Source organism: Aegilops tauschii, chromosome 5, assembly GCF_002575655.3.
Source record: "Aegilops tauschii subsp. strangulata cultivar AL8/78 chromosome 5, Aet v6.0, whole genome shotgun sequence".
NCBI lineage: Eukaryota > Viridiplantae > Streptophyta > Magnoliopsida > Poales > Poaceae > Aegilops > Aegilops tauschii.
Genome location: NC_053039.3, coordinates 265,769,828 through 265,786,716, shown reverse-complemented (window position 1 = coordinate 265,786,716; position 16,889 = coordinate 265,769,828). Strand labels below are relative to the sequence as shown.

Below are 16,889 nucleotides of genomic sequence, written 5' to 3'. Positions count from 1 at the left end.
GTTATTATTATATTTCCTTGTTCATGATGATTGTCTATTGTTCATGCTATAATTGTATTAACCGGAAACCGTAATACATGTGTGAATACATAGATCGTAATATGTCCCTAGTAAGCCTCTAGTTGACTAGCTCGTTGATCAATAGATGGTCATGGTTTCTTGACCATGGACATTGGATGTCGTTGATAACGGGATCACATCATTAGGAGAATGATGTGATGGACAAGAACCAATCCTAAGCATAGCACAAGATCGTGTAGTTCGTTTCGCTAGAGCTTTTCTAATGTCAAGTATTGTTTCCTTAGACCATGAGATTGTGCAACTCCCGGATACCGTAGGAATGCTTTGGGTGTACCAAACGTCACAACGTAACTGGGTGGCTATAAAGGTACACTACAGGTATCTCCAAAAGTGTCTGTTGAGTTGGCACGAATCGAGACTAGGATTTGTCACTCCGTTTGACGGAGAGGTATCTCTGGGCCCACTCGGCAATGCATCATCATAATTAGCTCAATGTGACTAATGAGTTAGCCACGGGATCATGCATTGCGGAACGAGTAAAGAGACTTGCTGGTAACGAGATTGAACGAGGTATGGGGATACCGACGATCGAATCTTGGGCAAGTAACATACCGATGGACAAAGGGAATTGTATACGGGATTGATTGAATCCCCGACATCATGGTTCATCCGATGAGATCATCATGGAACATGTAGGGGCCAACATGGGTATCCAGATCCCGTTGTTGGTTATTGGCCGGAGAGATGTCTCGGTCATGTCTGCATGGTTCCCGAACCCGTAGGGTCTACACACTTAAGGTTCGGTGACGCTAGAGTTGTTATGGGAAATAGTATGTGGTTACCGAAGGTTGTTTGGAGTCCCGAGTTAGATCCCGGACGTCACGAGGAGTTTCGGAATGGTCCGAAGATGAAGATTTATATATGGGAAGTCCTTATTCGGTCCCCGGAAGTGTTCGGGGTGTTACCGGTATTGTACCGGGACCACCGAAGGGGTTTCGGAGGTCCACCGGGAGGGAGGGTCCACCTGCCCCGGAGGGCCCTATGGGCTGAATATGGAGGGGAACCAGCCCCTAGGTGGGTTGGGCGCCAACTCCCCCTAGGGCCCATGCGCCTAGGGTTGGGGGAAACCCTATAGGGGGCGCCCCCACCTAGCTTGGGGGGCAAGCCTCCTCCCTTGGCCGCCCCCCCTCTAGATGCATCTAGGGGGGCCGACCCCCTCTCCCTTGCCCCTATATATAGTTGGGGGTGGGAGGGCAGCCGCACCCTTCCCCTGGTGCAGCCCTCCCCCTCTCCAACACCTCCTCCTCCTCCGTAGTGCTTGGCGAAGCCCTGCCAGAGAACCACGAGCTCCACCACCACCACGCCGTCGTGTTGTTGGAGTTCTCCCTCAAATTCTCCTCCCCCCTTGCTGGATCAAGAAGGAGGAGACGTCCCCGGGCTGTACGTGTGTTGAACGCGGAGGCGCCATCTGTTCGGCGCTTGATTGGATCTTCCGCGATTTGAATCGCCGCGAGTACGACTCCATCAACCGCGTTCTTGTAACGCTTCCGCTTAGCGTTCTTCAAGGGTATGAAGATGCACTCCCTCTCTCTTGTTGCTAGCATCTCCTAGATTGATCTTGGTGACACATAGGAATTTTTTTGAATTATTACTACGTTCCCCAACAACGTGATGGGATGCCATGAAAGAAAGCCGGCGACGTCGGGAAGAGATGGAAGCACGTATGCTCCAAATATTTAAATGTCGCTGGTTAGATGCTTTTGTTCATGCAACTTCTTAGAAATTATGTACATGTTTGAGTATTGTGTTAAACGTTTAAATTTGGAGAGAATCAAAGTGTATGAACAAGAAAACGAAATAAATAAATAACGGAGGCTGAGATATGGCGACCATGAGTTAGCATGACGTCTGGCATCCTTTAAATGCAAGCGCGCTCCATATACATTATGGTGACTACCGACATTGCTCTCAGATCATCTTCAACAACCACCCAAAAATAGCCATCGTGCCAAAAAAACTATGAATTTTTGGGGCAAAAAAACGCCTCCAACAACTGCCCTATAGGCATATGGTGGCATTTTTTTACATCATGCCACCGGTGCAGGTTTATTGGAGGCTTCATGGTAGGGTTTGAGGCTTTGGATGATTCATGGGAAGAGGAAAGTGACATGTGAGGATTGATGGGTGGCAATGGTACCAGAATTCAAACAATGGAGATATGCAAGCACTAGTAATGGCAATTACGACCATGACATCTCATAGCTCTATGCATTAATGTTCTATGCGCTTTTGTTTGTGTTTCTGATGCACAATGCTTCCAATTTTAGACTTAAATTCGAACTTGAACTTGAATTATGTGGACTTGAACTTGACTTTTTTTCCTGGAGTATTTGAACTTGAATTTGATATGTTTTCTATGTGTGTTATGATTTTTACGAGAAAATTTTGATATATTCATCTTCAATTATGGTAGTACAATGAGCACTAGAAATAATAAAAATTACATTCAAATCCGTAGACCACCTAGCGATGACTACAAGCACTGAAGCGAGCCGAAGGCGTGTCGCTGTCATCGCCCCTCCCTCACCGGAGCCTGGCAAAAACTTGTTGTAGACATGTAGCACAGAGCCGAGAAAGTCACCGTGCTAAAGCCACATAGGACCAACGCACGAGAACAGCAACCGTTGCCGATGAAGAGTAGTGTAGATCAGAAGGATCCAGCCTGAAGACACACGGACATGACGAACGATGACCAAATCCCAGCAAATCCACCAAAGGCAGATCCCCGGAACACACCTCCACACTCCCACCGACGATGCTAAATGCACCACCGGAATGGGGGCTAGGCTAAGAGAACCTTATTCTATTTTCAGGGAACTGCCGATGTCTCGCCTTTCTAAGTAGGACACAAACCCTAACAAAACTCAAAGAAAGATCTAAAAACGAAGCTCTGCCATCGGCAAAGGCCCGGATCCACTCCGCCCCCATGGCCCTAAGACCACCGGAGATAAGGCAGGCCACTGGCGGCACTGACGGGAGGCGAAGAAACCCTAGCTTTTTTTGAGAAGGCAGCGGCTGCGTGCAACTACACTGTTCCTTACCTCACCGCTCAATCTACTACGATCATGTGTGTTATGATATTGCAAATTTTTAATTATTTTGTCATAGATTATTTCATTGTGTGTGCAACTGTGAAGTAGACAAGAAGAAGATCAAATGTTGAGGGCTACTTCAAAAGCAGAAACTTTTTTTATCACCATAACCCTTCTCTTCTGGTGCAAAAATAGTTTTAGGGCATCAAACTTTTGGGAGATACTCCTTTTTTGAGTCATTGAGAGATACACTTGGTGTTGGTGTCAGAGCATCTACAACCTCACCCAGCTAATCTGGCCCCTCAAACGTCCGCGGACGCGTCCGGGCGCGTTTGTGGAGAAGGCCCGCTCACCCCTTATTTTGTCCGCTACAACCACATACCTTTAATTTGACATCCTAAATCCATACAATATCACACAACACTAAAAGTTGCATACTACAAATTAGAAACTAGCTTACTACTACTCATCGTCGGAGATGTAGACGACTTCCATGCCGGCACTGCCGGCCGGATGGGCCTCATGATCGTTGGCCGCCCCCCGCATCTTTGGCTCCTTATCGGACTCCATGTCCAAAAGAGTTGGTGACGCTTTGCCCGCGCCTCTCGGAGAAAGCAATGATTGGCCTTCATCTTCGACTCCGACTGGATGGAGTTGAAGATGGCTTGCTGCTTCGCCGTCTCCTATCTGCTTGGGTGACCCCGTACTCTGCTTGCGCGTCACCAATGCCGAATCTGGTAGCCGGAGGCGTTGGATCCGCCCCAACTTCCTCCTCCCCCTCCATGTGCGCTTCCGATGCCTGCTGCTCCTCCTCCTCATGCTCCAGAGAGTCCGGAGGCAGGTTAACTGCAATCCAAGCGGCGTGTCGGGTCTGAATCTCCTCTAGGAGTTGCAACCGGCGCTCCGAAGTGAGCATGACGTAGGTGATGCTCTGTTGTTGGCCCATGGCTATGGACGGACAACGGGCTCCGAGCTATGAGCGGATGGGGGTGGCGGCGCGGAGGGGAGGGGAGAAAAATGAAAGTGACTAGGATTGGAAGTCGCCAACTGGCTTATTAGCCGAATCCGCTCCCTCGGGCGGCGTGCTGGAGCGTCCCCCTCACTAGATCATTGGGCAACGATGGGTGTGTGGTGGGACCCGCACATTAGTCCGATGTGGTGGGCGCGTTCGGGTCTCCCCTATATTCGCCTCATATATGAAAGGGCACTATTTCTGCGCCGGTGCACCGGCGAACAATTCGGCCGGTCCACCTAGGACCCTACGATTCCACGTGCGCGAACACCCAGGATCTTCTTTGCCTGTTGATTCCTCGTGTCGTCTAGCATCGTCTCATCCACAGACGGAAAATCCCCCTCCCCATCCCCTCCGCACCTCCTGCGCGCTGCCATGGCTCGCCATAAACAAGCTGCTACCCCCCGGCGTCCTCCACGTCCGTTGTTGGACGCAGTTTGCTGCACCCCTCGCTGCAGCTTGCCGCAGCCGTCGCCGTCGCCGGACGCCCTGCCAATCACGCAGCAGATTTCCAGCGCCACCCACTTGTTGGATGCAACTCAATCGAGCCTAATGCAGCTTGCGATTAATTCGGTTCCAGCATACTCACGCACCCATCGAACCACGGCGTCGTCGTCCTCCCGGACGGCTCAACGTCGTCAACAAATCGTAGCACTGCGTTCCAGCAGAAAAACAAATATGTGCACTAAGAAATTCAAGAAAAGTCAGTTGAACCAAAAACATAAGCCGATTCCAGCAAAAACATGGATCGTCGTCTTCAGGTCGTAGCAAAATTTCTGGCCGGTCGTAGCAAAACCAAAAGCCGGTTCCAGCAAATGGCCACCATGGTTGCAGCAGCCTCAGAGGCGTGGTTCATCATCGGCAGCTGCGGGCTTCCAGCATCTGACACAACGGTTCCAGCTTCCAGCAATTACGGTTGCAACACCCGCAGCGCGAGTTCACTAATAGATGATTCTGATGGGTGAGTCGCAATAAAAATCACGGGATGCCGGTTCCAGCATCAGGACATGCTGGTTCCAACATCTTTCATTTGCTGGTTCCAGCTCCTTCTACCGTTCTACGTGAGGTTCCAGCTTTTCCTCTCGCTGGTCGCAGCTTTGGTGCTGATGGGTTGCAGCTCCTTGTGCATCGCCGGTTGGGAGGTGGCGATTGCTGGCGACGTATCGTGGTGGCAGTGGTGCTCTGCGCAACAGGGGTCAGGTGTGGAGGAAAACAGAGGATGAAGGAGGACGAGCTCGAGCGGAAACGAGTGAAGGAGAAGACCCGTGAAATAGGATAAGGAAGAGGGAGTGGGCTCTGTGGGCCAACAACTCTGCACGTTGTACGTGAGTGAAGGGAGGACTGATCGCCTCAGATCGAACGAGTCGCGTGCAGCCGGCTGAAGTTTCGACCGGTACACCGGTTCTAAACGTTTCCCTATATGAAAGGTGCCGGTCAGCCAGATGTATATAGAGTTGATAAGAAAGATACGGCCGGGTCAAAAGTGTGTGACCGATCAGTCCGTCCGCCTTCTTTTTTTTTTCAGGGGTGGAGCGTAGTCAAACTTGTCATACTACTGTCCGCGTCTGTTTCTCTATCGGGGTGGGAAAACGCGAAAATGATAGCAGTACCGCGATGTTTCCGTATCCGTTTTCGCGTCGAGAAGATATGAAAACGATATACATATATGCGTCCTCACTTTTACTAGTAGAGCCAAGCGGAGGAGGAAGAAACCTCTCATATCAAAACCCTAAGCAAGTCGGCGGCGGCGGCGGCGGCGGCGGCGCAAGCATCCCCTACTCACCCCAGGCCCAGCCTCTCCCCTCCCATCCTTCCCCAACATGCTCCCCCAGATGCGCCCCCTCCCTTCCAGCCCAGCCATCCACGCCGTCCACCGGCGCACCTCCCCCGCGCCGCCCTCTATCCGCGGACTTGGGCAGCATGGCCGAGTGGCCCTCGTGAGGACGACGGCGCCCGTGGTATGCCGCTCCGTCGCCAGCCCGGCAGCGAATCAGGGGGCGCCAGCGGTGGAGAGGCCTTGGAAGCTTAGCGACGCTCGCCTCGTTCTCGAGGACGGCTCCGTGTGGAATGCCAAATCCTTCGGTGCTTCCGGGACTCAAGTCGGCGAGGTGGTTTTCAATACCTCATTGACAGGGTAATAAAATCCATTCTTTTCCTACTTCTAGCAATACCGTGTTTAGCTGCCCCTTCATCAGTATGCCCATGAAATCAAATCACTATTTATTTACTTATTACTCCTCCGAGCATGATAACAGCTTATGAACGTCCCAATGATTTATCTTTCTTGTCTTGCTCTAATTTCTAAATCCTAATGTCCTAGCCGATTGCTTAGGATTTGTCTCAGTATGCTCTCAAATTTTCTGCAACTTCTTTTGTGTCAGATATGTGACTTTCATGTGTGACAAATGAACACAGGTACCAGGAGATTTTGACTGATCCTAGCTATGCTGGTCAGTTTGTTTTGATGACCAACCCTCATATTGGAAACACCGGCGTTAACTCTGGTATTTAGTTTCTCTATCCAAGAAACAGAATCTAATACTCCATAATAATTAATGACGAATATTATTGGGACTCTCTTGTAGGTGACGAAGAATCCATAAAATGCTTCCTTGGTGGCTTAATCGTACGAAGCCTAAGTATATGGTAATACTTCTTGTTTTGGATAGGATGAAAGCTTAAGTGCAGTATTTTTCACTCACACAGTCACACTACTGTTTCTTTCTTCCAGTACTTCCAACTGGAGGTGCACAGAAACACTTGATGAATATTTGAGAAAGAGGAACATTATGGGCATATGTAAGTATAGCATCATCAAATCTTGCTTCTAATTTGAATTACTCCATTCACGGAAGCTGACTTTTTAAACACACCGCAGATGATGTGGACACACGTGCAATTACACGCAGGTTAAGAGAAGACGGCAGTCTCATTGGTGTTCTGAGTACCGACCAGTCTCTCAAAGACAAGGAATTGTTGGAAATGGCCAAAAATTGGAAAATTGTTGGTATGTTAAGCTTCTTATAAGCTATACTAATGTTATTAAAGTAATGTCTGTATCTATTAGTATTCCACATAAGAAATCCATTCTAGAAAAAAATACAACTAGATTAGCTCTTCATAGACAAACTTTGTTTTTTATTGCTATATGGACTTACGGTTATCTGAAAAATATTTTTAGTTTCTACTATTTTCATCTTAGTCCTATTGAGTCTTAATTATTGATCTTGCAATAAGTTCTTTAAACAGTTATGAAGCTGATAGTATTTCATTGGTTGGATTTCATGCATTCTGTACTTGTTCGAGATGTGAAGAAATTAGCTTTGTGATACGAGGGATTTTCCTCTGCATTGTTATTACGTTAGAGTTTCTTCACACATTGTATACATGCTGTTGTTTGATCTTTAAATACTATTGATGATTTTTTGTTGCATAGCATGAAACTTTGGTGTTGCTTTTCTGCAGGTGTTGATTTGATAAGTGATGTTACATGTGATGCTCCATATGAATGGGTAGACAAGACTGGTTCAGGATGGGAGTTCAACGACAATCAGTCAAGTGAAACTTTTCATGTCAGTATCACTAATGTTTTTAGTGGTATTCAAGAAAATCTTGTATCTTGTCACTTACATTTTTTTTAATTATATAGGTCGTTGTGTATGATTTTGGAGTCAAGCATAACATTTTGAGACGCCTGGCATCATATGGATGCAAAATAACTGTTGTTCCAGCAAGCTGGCCTGCTTCAGATGTACTTAATTTGAAGCCTGATGGTGTTCTTTTTAGTAATGGCCCTGGTGACCCAGCTGCAGTTCCATATGCTGTGAAAACAGTACAAGAGATAGTAGGGAAGGTTCCAGTATTTGGTATCTGCATGGGCCATCAATTGATTGGGCAGGCTCTTGGTGGAAAGACATTTAAAATGAAATTTGGTCATCACGGAGGAAACCATCCAGTTCGTGACAACAGGACCGGACGTGTAGACATCAGTGCACAGGTTTGTCAGTTTTTTCTTGAGATGGTCAGAAAGTATATAACTTTGATAGTTTGTGTTTTCTGGTAGGTCATGTTACTTAGTGCTGAATATGTGTCGTGGGTTTCCTAGTTTAACTTCAGCGCACACTAAATTAGCTTCATGCCATAGCCAAGCAACTCTGCTCTTTACTTCATCTTTGGGCTTAGTATCTTAGGCTGTAGGCACCTTACTACATGGACTAAGACATTGAAGCTAGTACATGGGACCGTGAAGACTGTAGTTTTGTGAATGCTGAAAGACTAAGTTTATATGGAAAAAAGCCTTATAACGTATCTCACAAGCAATCTTATTGGGCTCAGATTCTTGAAGTTAAAATCCAGTTGACTGGTTTCGGGATGTTTGTCATTTTTTTGACATAGTAGTGATCTTCATTCTATGACTTGTGCCTTCTCTGCTTCATGAGGGCTTTCACAGTTAATTTTTGTTGTTATTTTGTAGCAACCAATAAAATATTATGGACATATGCTCATGGCCAATCATGATAGTTTTGAAGTTATCTATGGTCAAAACTGTATAATATATGGGTGTAATTGGCCTTAAGGCATTATTATTGAACAAAATGTTGAAACTATCATTGTCAGTTTCCAAGCATAGATTGTCAGTTTCCCCCGCCCATTTTGCTTATCTTTTCAGTTAGTTTACTTGCCTTGTTTACTACTTGTATATTTTGCCAAATTGTAATGCTAGTCAGGTATGCGTAACTTTGGTAAGTCTAAGCCGCCTGCTTGAACCTATTTGCTTGGGTTTTAGGCTTACTTTCAGCATAAGGTCATCTGTGCAAGTTTTATACATTTTTTTCAATTTCAAGTTATATATTTCTGAAGATTCTTAGGTTAGTTTGGTTATTTATCACCAATTGTACTGGTGTTTGAGCAGCAGGGATAGTAAGTTATGCTTATAAGGTTGTACCATTTTGTGTTATTTCATTAGCTTATTGATAAGAGTGCCATTTTTTGTCGTTTTTGAATTACTGGTGCATATGAAGAATCATTGTAACATTTGATTTGGTATGCAGAACCATAACTATGCTGTGGACCCAGAATCGCTCCCGGAAGGAGTGCAAGTTACACACATCAACCTAAATGACCAGAGCTGTGCTGGTCTTGTGTTCCCCAAGATGAAGCTTATGTCTCTCCAGTACCATCCCGAGTCCTCTCCGGGTCCACATGACTCAGACTTGGGTATGTATAACTTCTTGGCTACTGCTTGCACCCAAAACAGTTTTTCGGTAGACAAATTATTAGTTCCATTATTAATCTGGTCGTGGATGTGACTTACTGTTTTAACTCTTTTGGCGTTGCAGCGTTTGGTGAATTTGTGGAGCTGATGAAGAACAACAGATTGTGAGTGGAAGAAAGGTTGGGAAGCTTGGTGAGCATCACGAGTGGCGAAACTTGTACTCGGTTGGGTTTGTTGTTGGACCGACTCAGCGAGCTCCAAGGAGTTTGTATTTTTTCTTGTTGATTTCTCCTATCAGCTGACTAAACCTATAAAGTAACTAGTGGTATTGTACTATTTTGTTGGAGTTTAAAGAATAAAATCCTTTGAGCTGTTGTATTGTACTGCGCTTATTCTATTTCTGTTTGTGACGTCGGTATGAAATCCGTCTCCTTTGCTTTGCAGTAGAAAGGAAGAAAACATAATTCCCTAGGACAAGTTTCCAGTTGAGCTCCTGAGTTGACAATACATACATTTCTCTTACTGTTAAGCCCTTAAACCGATGAAATATAGGAGGTAATGTGGCGTGAGTTCTCATTGATTTTACAGATTCAAGGAAAGAAGATGATAACAGTGGAAGGGCAGCAGGCGAACTGAGCTTATAGGTCTTTTAGAGGCAGCTGGTCGGAGGTGCACTATTGGATTTTTAACACGACACGTGACTAACGATTGGATTTTTAACTCAGAGCACTCTACTGACTTGCGGAACAAACCATCCAACTCCTTGACGAAAATTTAACTTCGATGTCCCGAAGACATTGAGGCTAAATAATCCGCCTGGAATGAGATTTCCGAATTCTTCACTCGGAAATAGGTTTCATTGAGTATAGACACGAAGACTTCAATCTTATTAGCTCTTAATAGTACGGTTTGATGTGACTACAATAAAAAAGATGAAACTAGTAAACAAAAGTGTACACCGCGTCTTCATATTCCTCGACGGGCATTCTGAATTCTTCAACTGTTCCACATAATTTTTAGGGGCCATAACTCTTCGGTTAAACCAAATCCTCAGGGATTTTCATCCATGTATATTCACAAACACATGGGTTCCTTAATTGCTTTATCATTAATCATCCAAACTCCAGAACATCAAAACATTTACAAAACCCACAAAATGAACAATAACATATTCCCTTTGATTGAAAACATTTGAAGCTCTAGGATTGTCCTAAGTCAAACTTCTATAGGTTCAATCAAGTTAATAGAAAAAAAAAATTGACATCTACTGCACCAAATTAGTTTCATTAGAGTCATCACAGTGATATTTTTTAGTATATATATTTGATGTTGTGGATATTAGTAAAACTTTTTATGAACTTGTCAAACCCGAGGAAGTTTGACTTTGGACAAAACTAAAACTTCAAATATTTTGAAACGAAAGAAGTACCCAACAAAATAAGTAAATATCAATAGTTTTTCACAAATTAGAATAACCCTCGGCCTCTGCTGCACAACCAATTGCGGTACTCCAGGTAATCCACTCGGAGAATTCTTTCATTGGAGAAACAACGGTGGCAGTCTCTTTGTCGGAAGGCAATGGTTGCACTCTAGGTCATGACTTTTTATGAGATTTTGATTAATAAGATCAATAGAATACCGAATATTTTGGGATCTACAATATGTGCAGATTAGGTGGTGCCACAATATGCTAGTTCATTTGATATGAAACCAGGCATAGCTGGTACATCACACTTGCATGGTCTATTAGCTGACAACATACTTCATTTGAGCAACCAAATGTTGATGGCGGAATGAAGCTTAAATCAGACAATTCACTGTTTTCCAAGGAAACGCGTTTAATAGGGTGTGAGTGGGACAATGATTATATGACCACAAAATGTCCCCCTATGGAACCCGTTACCGGTGGCATCTATCCCTTGTTGATCAACAGAAATGAGGCGTCGATTCAAGTGGTTTATTAGAAGGAACAAATGACAGTAAGACTAGAGCAAGATAGTGCAATCGATGTTTTTTTTTGGTGTTCGCTATATAATGGTTAAATTCTCTTTAAGAAAAAAATGATACTATATATTAAGTAAATATATATTTTTCATTCCTTGACCTCCCCAAAAGTATAAAAATTGTCCCTCAACTTCAAAACCAGCAAATCTTACTCCATAATTGAAATCAGATAAGTTTGGTCCCTCCTGCTTCTTCGGGTGGTTTCGTGCCAACATGGAGTCGTATGCTCAAATGTCTTAGGTGCTTCCAAATTTTCATCAAAAAATATTATCCAATGAGCTCTACACGTGAGAAAAAAATTAGTGTTCAATACTTTGAGAAGTGAAATCGTTTTGTTGTGCAGAGCTCCTCGAATGTTTTTTGCGCATGAAATCTTGCAGGCACCTACAAAGTTTGAGCATATTTGATGTCTCAAAATTTCAGATTTAGGGTTCTATCTTTTTTAATTTACTGTTCACGAGGGTGTAGGGACACCCCGGAGCAACTTTGGCCACCTTAGTCATGCTTACTGTGCCGGCCCATTAGCTCGCGTGCCCAACACGTCTTAGGCCCTACCCGACACATGGTTAAACGAGTCATACCTCGCACGCGACATGCCTGGGGCCGTGCCAGGGCCGCGAGGCTAGGCCTGCATGCTGGCACGACGCGACTTAAAAAAATTAATTTTATATATAGGCCCAAAAATATGTGGTTTTTTTTGACATGCCAAAAACATGTGGCTAACAAGGGATAAACGGGCCATAGGCCCAACACCTTTAACTAATGTGCTGGGCCTGGACCTGGAACTGCTGCACGCGTGTTGTCATGGCACGGCCCGTTTATAAACGGGCTGCCGTGGGCCATGCCAGGCACGTCTAATAGGGCCCAGGCTGTGCCGGCCCATTTGCCAGGTCTGCCCGGGTGTTAAAAGACCACTCTCTCCCCAAGCCCTAAGGCTCCACGCTCCCCCTCCCCGCCGTCTCCGCACTCTGCCGCCGCAGCCGCAGCCGCAGCCATGGGTGAGCCCCTCCGTCTAGCAGCTCCTCTTCCTCCCGCAACCTCGCCCGTTTGCCTTCTCGCATGTATTATTGCGCGCTCGTTTTGATGGATTCGTGGTGGCAGGCGCGTACAAGTTCGTGTCGGAGCTATGGAGGAGGAAGCAGTCGGACGTGATGAGGTTCGTGCAGCGCGTGCGTTGCTGGGAGTACAGGCAGCAGCCGGCCATCGTGCGCATCACCAGGCCCACCCGCCCCGACAGGGCTCGCCGTCTCGGCTTCAAGGCCAAGCAGGTTCGCTTTCCCTCCTAGATCCGATCCTCCCTTCTGTTCCTTGTGCGATGCCATGGCTGGGTACATATATGCTTGTGGTTGCTGGCCTAGGTCGACTAGTTTTCTTCGTCTGGTGGTTCGTTGTGCGGGGAAACTGCGCCTTTTCTGTCTCGTCGATGCTAGGTTTAGTTTTAGTTGATGGAAGTTCTATGCCATTTTTCTGCAACAAACTGCACTTGGTCTTTTGGAACAGATCTGAACTTACTCCAGTCATGATGCCACGAACACATGTTTGTAAAATACACGACGAGGCATTATGTGGTTGTCTCTTGTGTTATCTACCAATTTTACAAGTTCTAACCGCTTGTTCATTGCCCGGTTGTCTAAATGCTTGCCTTGTTTCATTGTTGAATGCTTGTTTCTATGCGAGCCTTGCACGCTGAAGCATGTTCATTGGATATATTCACAGTTAGTTCCTTCGGTTTATAGATTGGATTTAGGATTTGAGGGTTCAATTGGTTGTGCTGGATGCTTTAGTGAAATGTGAATTGTCCATTAAGCATTGCTGCATAGCTTATAGCTTTTGGTCCAATAATTGATGCATGTCTTTGTTTGTAATTTTTGTTGCTTTGATTTGTGCAGCTATCTTATTCTGCACTACTTTCTCCACGATATAATTGATTCCCTTTGCTTACCATATGTTCCTTGTGTGTCTAGGGGTATGTGGTCTACCGTATCCGTGTCAGGCGTGGTGGCAGGAAGAGGCCAGTGCCCAAGGGTATTGTCTATGGTAAGCCCAAGCACCAGGGTATTACCCAGCTCAAGTTCCAGAGGAACAAGAGGTCTGTTGCTGAAGAAAGAGCTGGGCGCAGGCTGGGTGGTCTTCGTGTGCTCAACTCCTACTGGGTGAATGAGGTATATACTTGTTAGTTGCTATGATGTGTGGAAATGGCTGGGAATTCTCAAGTCTGATATTCACTAATTTTCTGCTTGTGCGTTTCTTGTTCTGTAGGACTCTACCTACAAGTACTTTGAGGTCATCCTTGTTGATGTTGCTCACAGTGCTGTCCGCAACGACCCAAGGATCAACTGGCTCTGCAAGCCCGTGCACAAGCACCGTGAGCTTCGCGGACTCACGTCGGCGGGAAAGAAATTCCGTGGTCTGCGTGGCAAGGGCCACCGCCACCACAAGAACAGGCCCTCAAGGAGAGCCACCTGGAAGCGCAACCAGACCGTCTCCCTCCGCCGCTACCGTTAAGCTGCCCTATGCACACCTTGATAGTATTTTGTTTGAGCCATCAGGTTTTGCTACCTTCGTTCTGAGACTACTTGAAGCTTGTGCTAGAACCTTTATGTCGAGGCATATCTGTTGAACTATTTGCTATTTGCCTGTGTTACCAGAAGAAAGAATGGTTTAGTAATCGTATGCTGTGTGCTATGCTGTCATATGTTTGCTCGTTCACCTTATAATGTTATGATGCTTTTCATCTCTTTGCATATGGGAAATTCTTCAATTGCTTGTTGTCATCTGTGTTATATTGCTTGCTACTGGTTTTATCTAAATGTTGGTTTGCAAATTTTTAGGGTTTGCTGGTCTGCAATTTTTTGTGGCTCAAATATGGAAGTTGTTTTTTTGAAATTCTGTTAATTCTTTCGGGTCTCTTTGAGCCACTTGACAGCGGATGTGCTCGTGTCCACCTAAGAAAGGGAAATCTTAGTGAGATGACTTCGAGGCTAGCCTTGTAAGGATGGTTTTTCATTTCGGACAATACAACCTGTCATCTTACATAGTAGTCAACTCAAATGCTAATATCCATTTCTGAGCCTGGGCTCAGATGCACACCCAATGGACAGGGGTAATCCCGTTTCCTAGTTGTACATGTAGAGGAAAAGTCTGTCCAGCCTATTCGGATTCGTGAGGCTTTGCCTAAACACCCGAGTCACGCTATTGCAGTTTTGCTTAGTTGAGTGATCATGTAAGTTTTTAATCATAAATTTGCACCTTACTGTATATGTGGGGGACTTTTTGTGATGATATTTCAATATGGTTTCTTTGGCAGAAAGAGCGTACCTCCCCATTTCATCAAAGAAACCGAAAACTCCGAAATGGTGTTGGCCGAGCCTCGTGTAGATAAAAGGTTTCTTTAGGCTCTGCTATGGTATGTATTGCCGAACGCCCGAACCCAATTTCCGTGAGGCTGTGCTATGTCATTCAGATCAAAGGTGTAAGGACATCTACAACGCCCAACCCTTAAACTGTCGGGAACGCGCGATTCGGATTGTATTGCCTATATCGGTTCGCCGACCGATTCGGATGTGATTTTTCCCATAAACCTGTTACAATTAAACAAATGTTTAATTGGAAGGGAATCTCCCCTTGCTAACTACCGCCTGTTGGCGATTGGCGCGACCCTTCCTTTGGTCTCGCTAACCGAGGCTACTTGCGTCCCCTCCGTGCCATCGCGTCCCTTCGGGACCTATATATTGTGTAACTGTATCATCAACAAAGAAGAGAGTTGAATCATTTTGTTTGTCTCTTGTTGTCTCTCGATTTCTTCTAACACGTTATCATGCACTTTGCTCCGCCGAAAGCGAAAAGGCCTCAAGGAAAAGAAATCAAGGCTGACGACACCGTTCCCGGCATGGACTAGACAGCAACTCCGGCGATCTTCAACTCCGCCCAACATGTACATCTCGCTGTCCTGCAGTACAAGATCGCCAAAGAATCAGGCGCTCTTTCTTCTCTGATTTGCACAAGAAGCCCACGAAGAACAAGGGGTGTCAGCGTCGTCGATTCAATGACCGATCTGACTGCCGCAAGAAAAAATGGTGTTCTCTTTCCGATTTTATACATGCACACATCAATTGTTCTACCAGGAGAAGAAAAGAGAACAGAGAAAGTGAGAAGGAAAGGAGGACTCGCCGCCGGTGAGATGAGCCTCGTCTTCTTTTTCCTTCGCCTCATCCTCATCCGCAAGGATGGACGCGGCCACCATGGCGCTGGGAGGGGCGCGCGTGGAGGTCACCATGCCTCTGGACGCGGCCGCCGCGCCGCCGGATGCGCCCACCGCGGTGCTCCTCGCGCCCGTGGCCATACGCCGATGGGGTTTGACCCTGTCACGCCCCGATCTAGAGGATTTGGGAAGAGAGGAGAAGGGGATCGGGATGAGGAAGAACGAGAGGGTTAGGTGAGAGCGAGAGACGAGACGAGGGGAAAGTAGTTCATTCACTTTTTCGATGCCGTCTTCGTCCAATCGTTCCGTTACAAGTAGGCCACAGCTAGCTTCACACGCACGCCAACACTTGGCTTAACACACACGCATACACTTGGCCGCTGGACCCCACGGTGACTTGGTCGTTGCAAGTGGCTAGCTGCACTTGCACTGGTTAGTCCGCTGCAGGCTGATCTGCAGGCGTGACATTTGCCCCCTCTTGAGCAGCTTGATCTTCCTCTGTCCAAAGGGGCGCGTCCGGGTAACGCTGCCGTAGCACGTAGTAGTCTTCCCAGGTCACAGACGACGGCGGCATGGTGCTCCACTGCACCTAAACTTGGACGACTGGGGCGTCTCCTTTCTTCATCATGCGGCGGTCCAAAATGGTGATCGGAACGCGGTCCGCGGCCGTGAGGTCTGGTATCTTGGGCAGCTCAGCGAAGACCAGAGTGTAGTTGGGGACAAACGACTTGAGTTGCGAGACGTGGAAGACTGGGTGGATGCGTCTGTCCGGCGGCAAGTTCAGGCGATACGCCAAAGTGCCGATGCGCTCCGTCACTGTGAAGGGTCCGAAGAACTTGTACGCCAGCTTGCGACAAGGGCGGTTGGCGACGGAGGACTGGGCGTACGGTTGAAGCTTGAGGAGGACTTGCTTGCCCACGTCGAAGGCGCGCTCGGTGCGGTGGCGATCTGCTTGTTTCTTGAAGCGCGCCTGGGCGCGCAGCAACTCCGTGTGCGTTGCCCAGTCGATCTCATCGAGCGGCGCATGCGCGGGTATGTTGGAGTTGACCGCTGGCATGCCGCCGAGGTTGGGCTCCCTGCCATACAGCGCCTTGAACGGGGAGCAGTTGAGGGAGGCGTGGTGCGATGAGTTGTACCAGAACTCTGCTGCAGAGAGCCACCGACGCCATTGCTTGGGTGTGTCGTGGACAGAGCACCGCAAATACATCTCCAAGCACTGGTTGACGCGCTCCGTCTGCCCGTCCGTCTGGGGGTGATACGCCGTGGAGTACAGGAGCTTGGTGCCCGCGGCGTTGAGGATCTCGCGCCACATTGCACTGGTGAACACCTTGTCGCGGTCGAAGA

The 16,889-nt window shown here is 46.8% G+C and overlaps 2 protein-coding genes and 1 long non-coding RNA gene across 3 annotated transcripts; 2 read left to right on the top strand and 1 right to left on the bottom strand.

The window, feature by feature from the left end:
- Positions 1-5,753: 5,753 nt before the first annotated feature.
- Positions 5,754-9,718, top strand: LOC109731414 (carbamoyl phosphate synthase small chain, chloroplastic). The gene is made up of 9 exons (XM_020290567.4): positions 5,754-6,259; positions 6,541-6,629; positions 6,711-6,771; positions 6,857-6,924; positions 7,004-7,132; positions 7,591-7,697; positions 7,775-8,122; positions 9,177-9,342; positions 9,465-9,718. The coding sequence occupies exons 1-9, from the start codon at positions 5,946-5,948 to the stop codon at positions 9,506-9,508; spliced, it is 1,326 nt and encodes a 441-aa protein (XP_020146156.1). The 5' UTR covers positions 5,754-5,945; the 3' UTR covers positions 9,509-9,718.
- Positions 9,719-12,192: 2,474 nt separating this feature from the next.
- LOC109731413 (large ribosomal subunit protein eL15y) lies at positions 12,193-14,012 on the top strand. The gene is made up of 4 exons (XM_020290566.3): positions 12,193-12,342; positions 12,446-12,612; positions 13,309-13,506; positions 13,604-14,012. Exons 1-4 carry the CDS (start codon positions 12,339-12,341, stop codon positions 13,847-13,849), a joined length of 615 nt encoding a protein of 204 aa, XP_020146155.1. The 5' UTR covers positions 12,193-12,338; the 3' UTR covers positions 13,850-14,012.
- On the bottom strand, positions 13,841-15,813 carry LOC141023385 (uncharacterized). Its single transcript, XR_012184614.1, has 2 exons — positions 15,515-15,813; positions 13,841-15,293 (listed from the first exon to the last, which is right to left on the bottom strand). It is a non-coding gene; the product is annotated as an uncharacterized lncRNA (long non-coding RNA).
- Between the last annotated feature and the right edge of the window lie 1,076 nt (positions 15,814-16,889).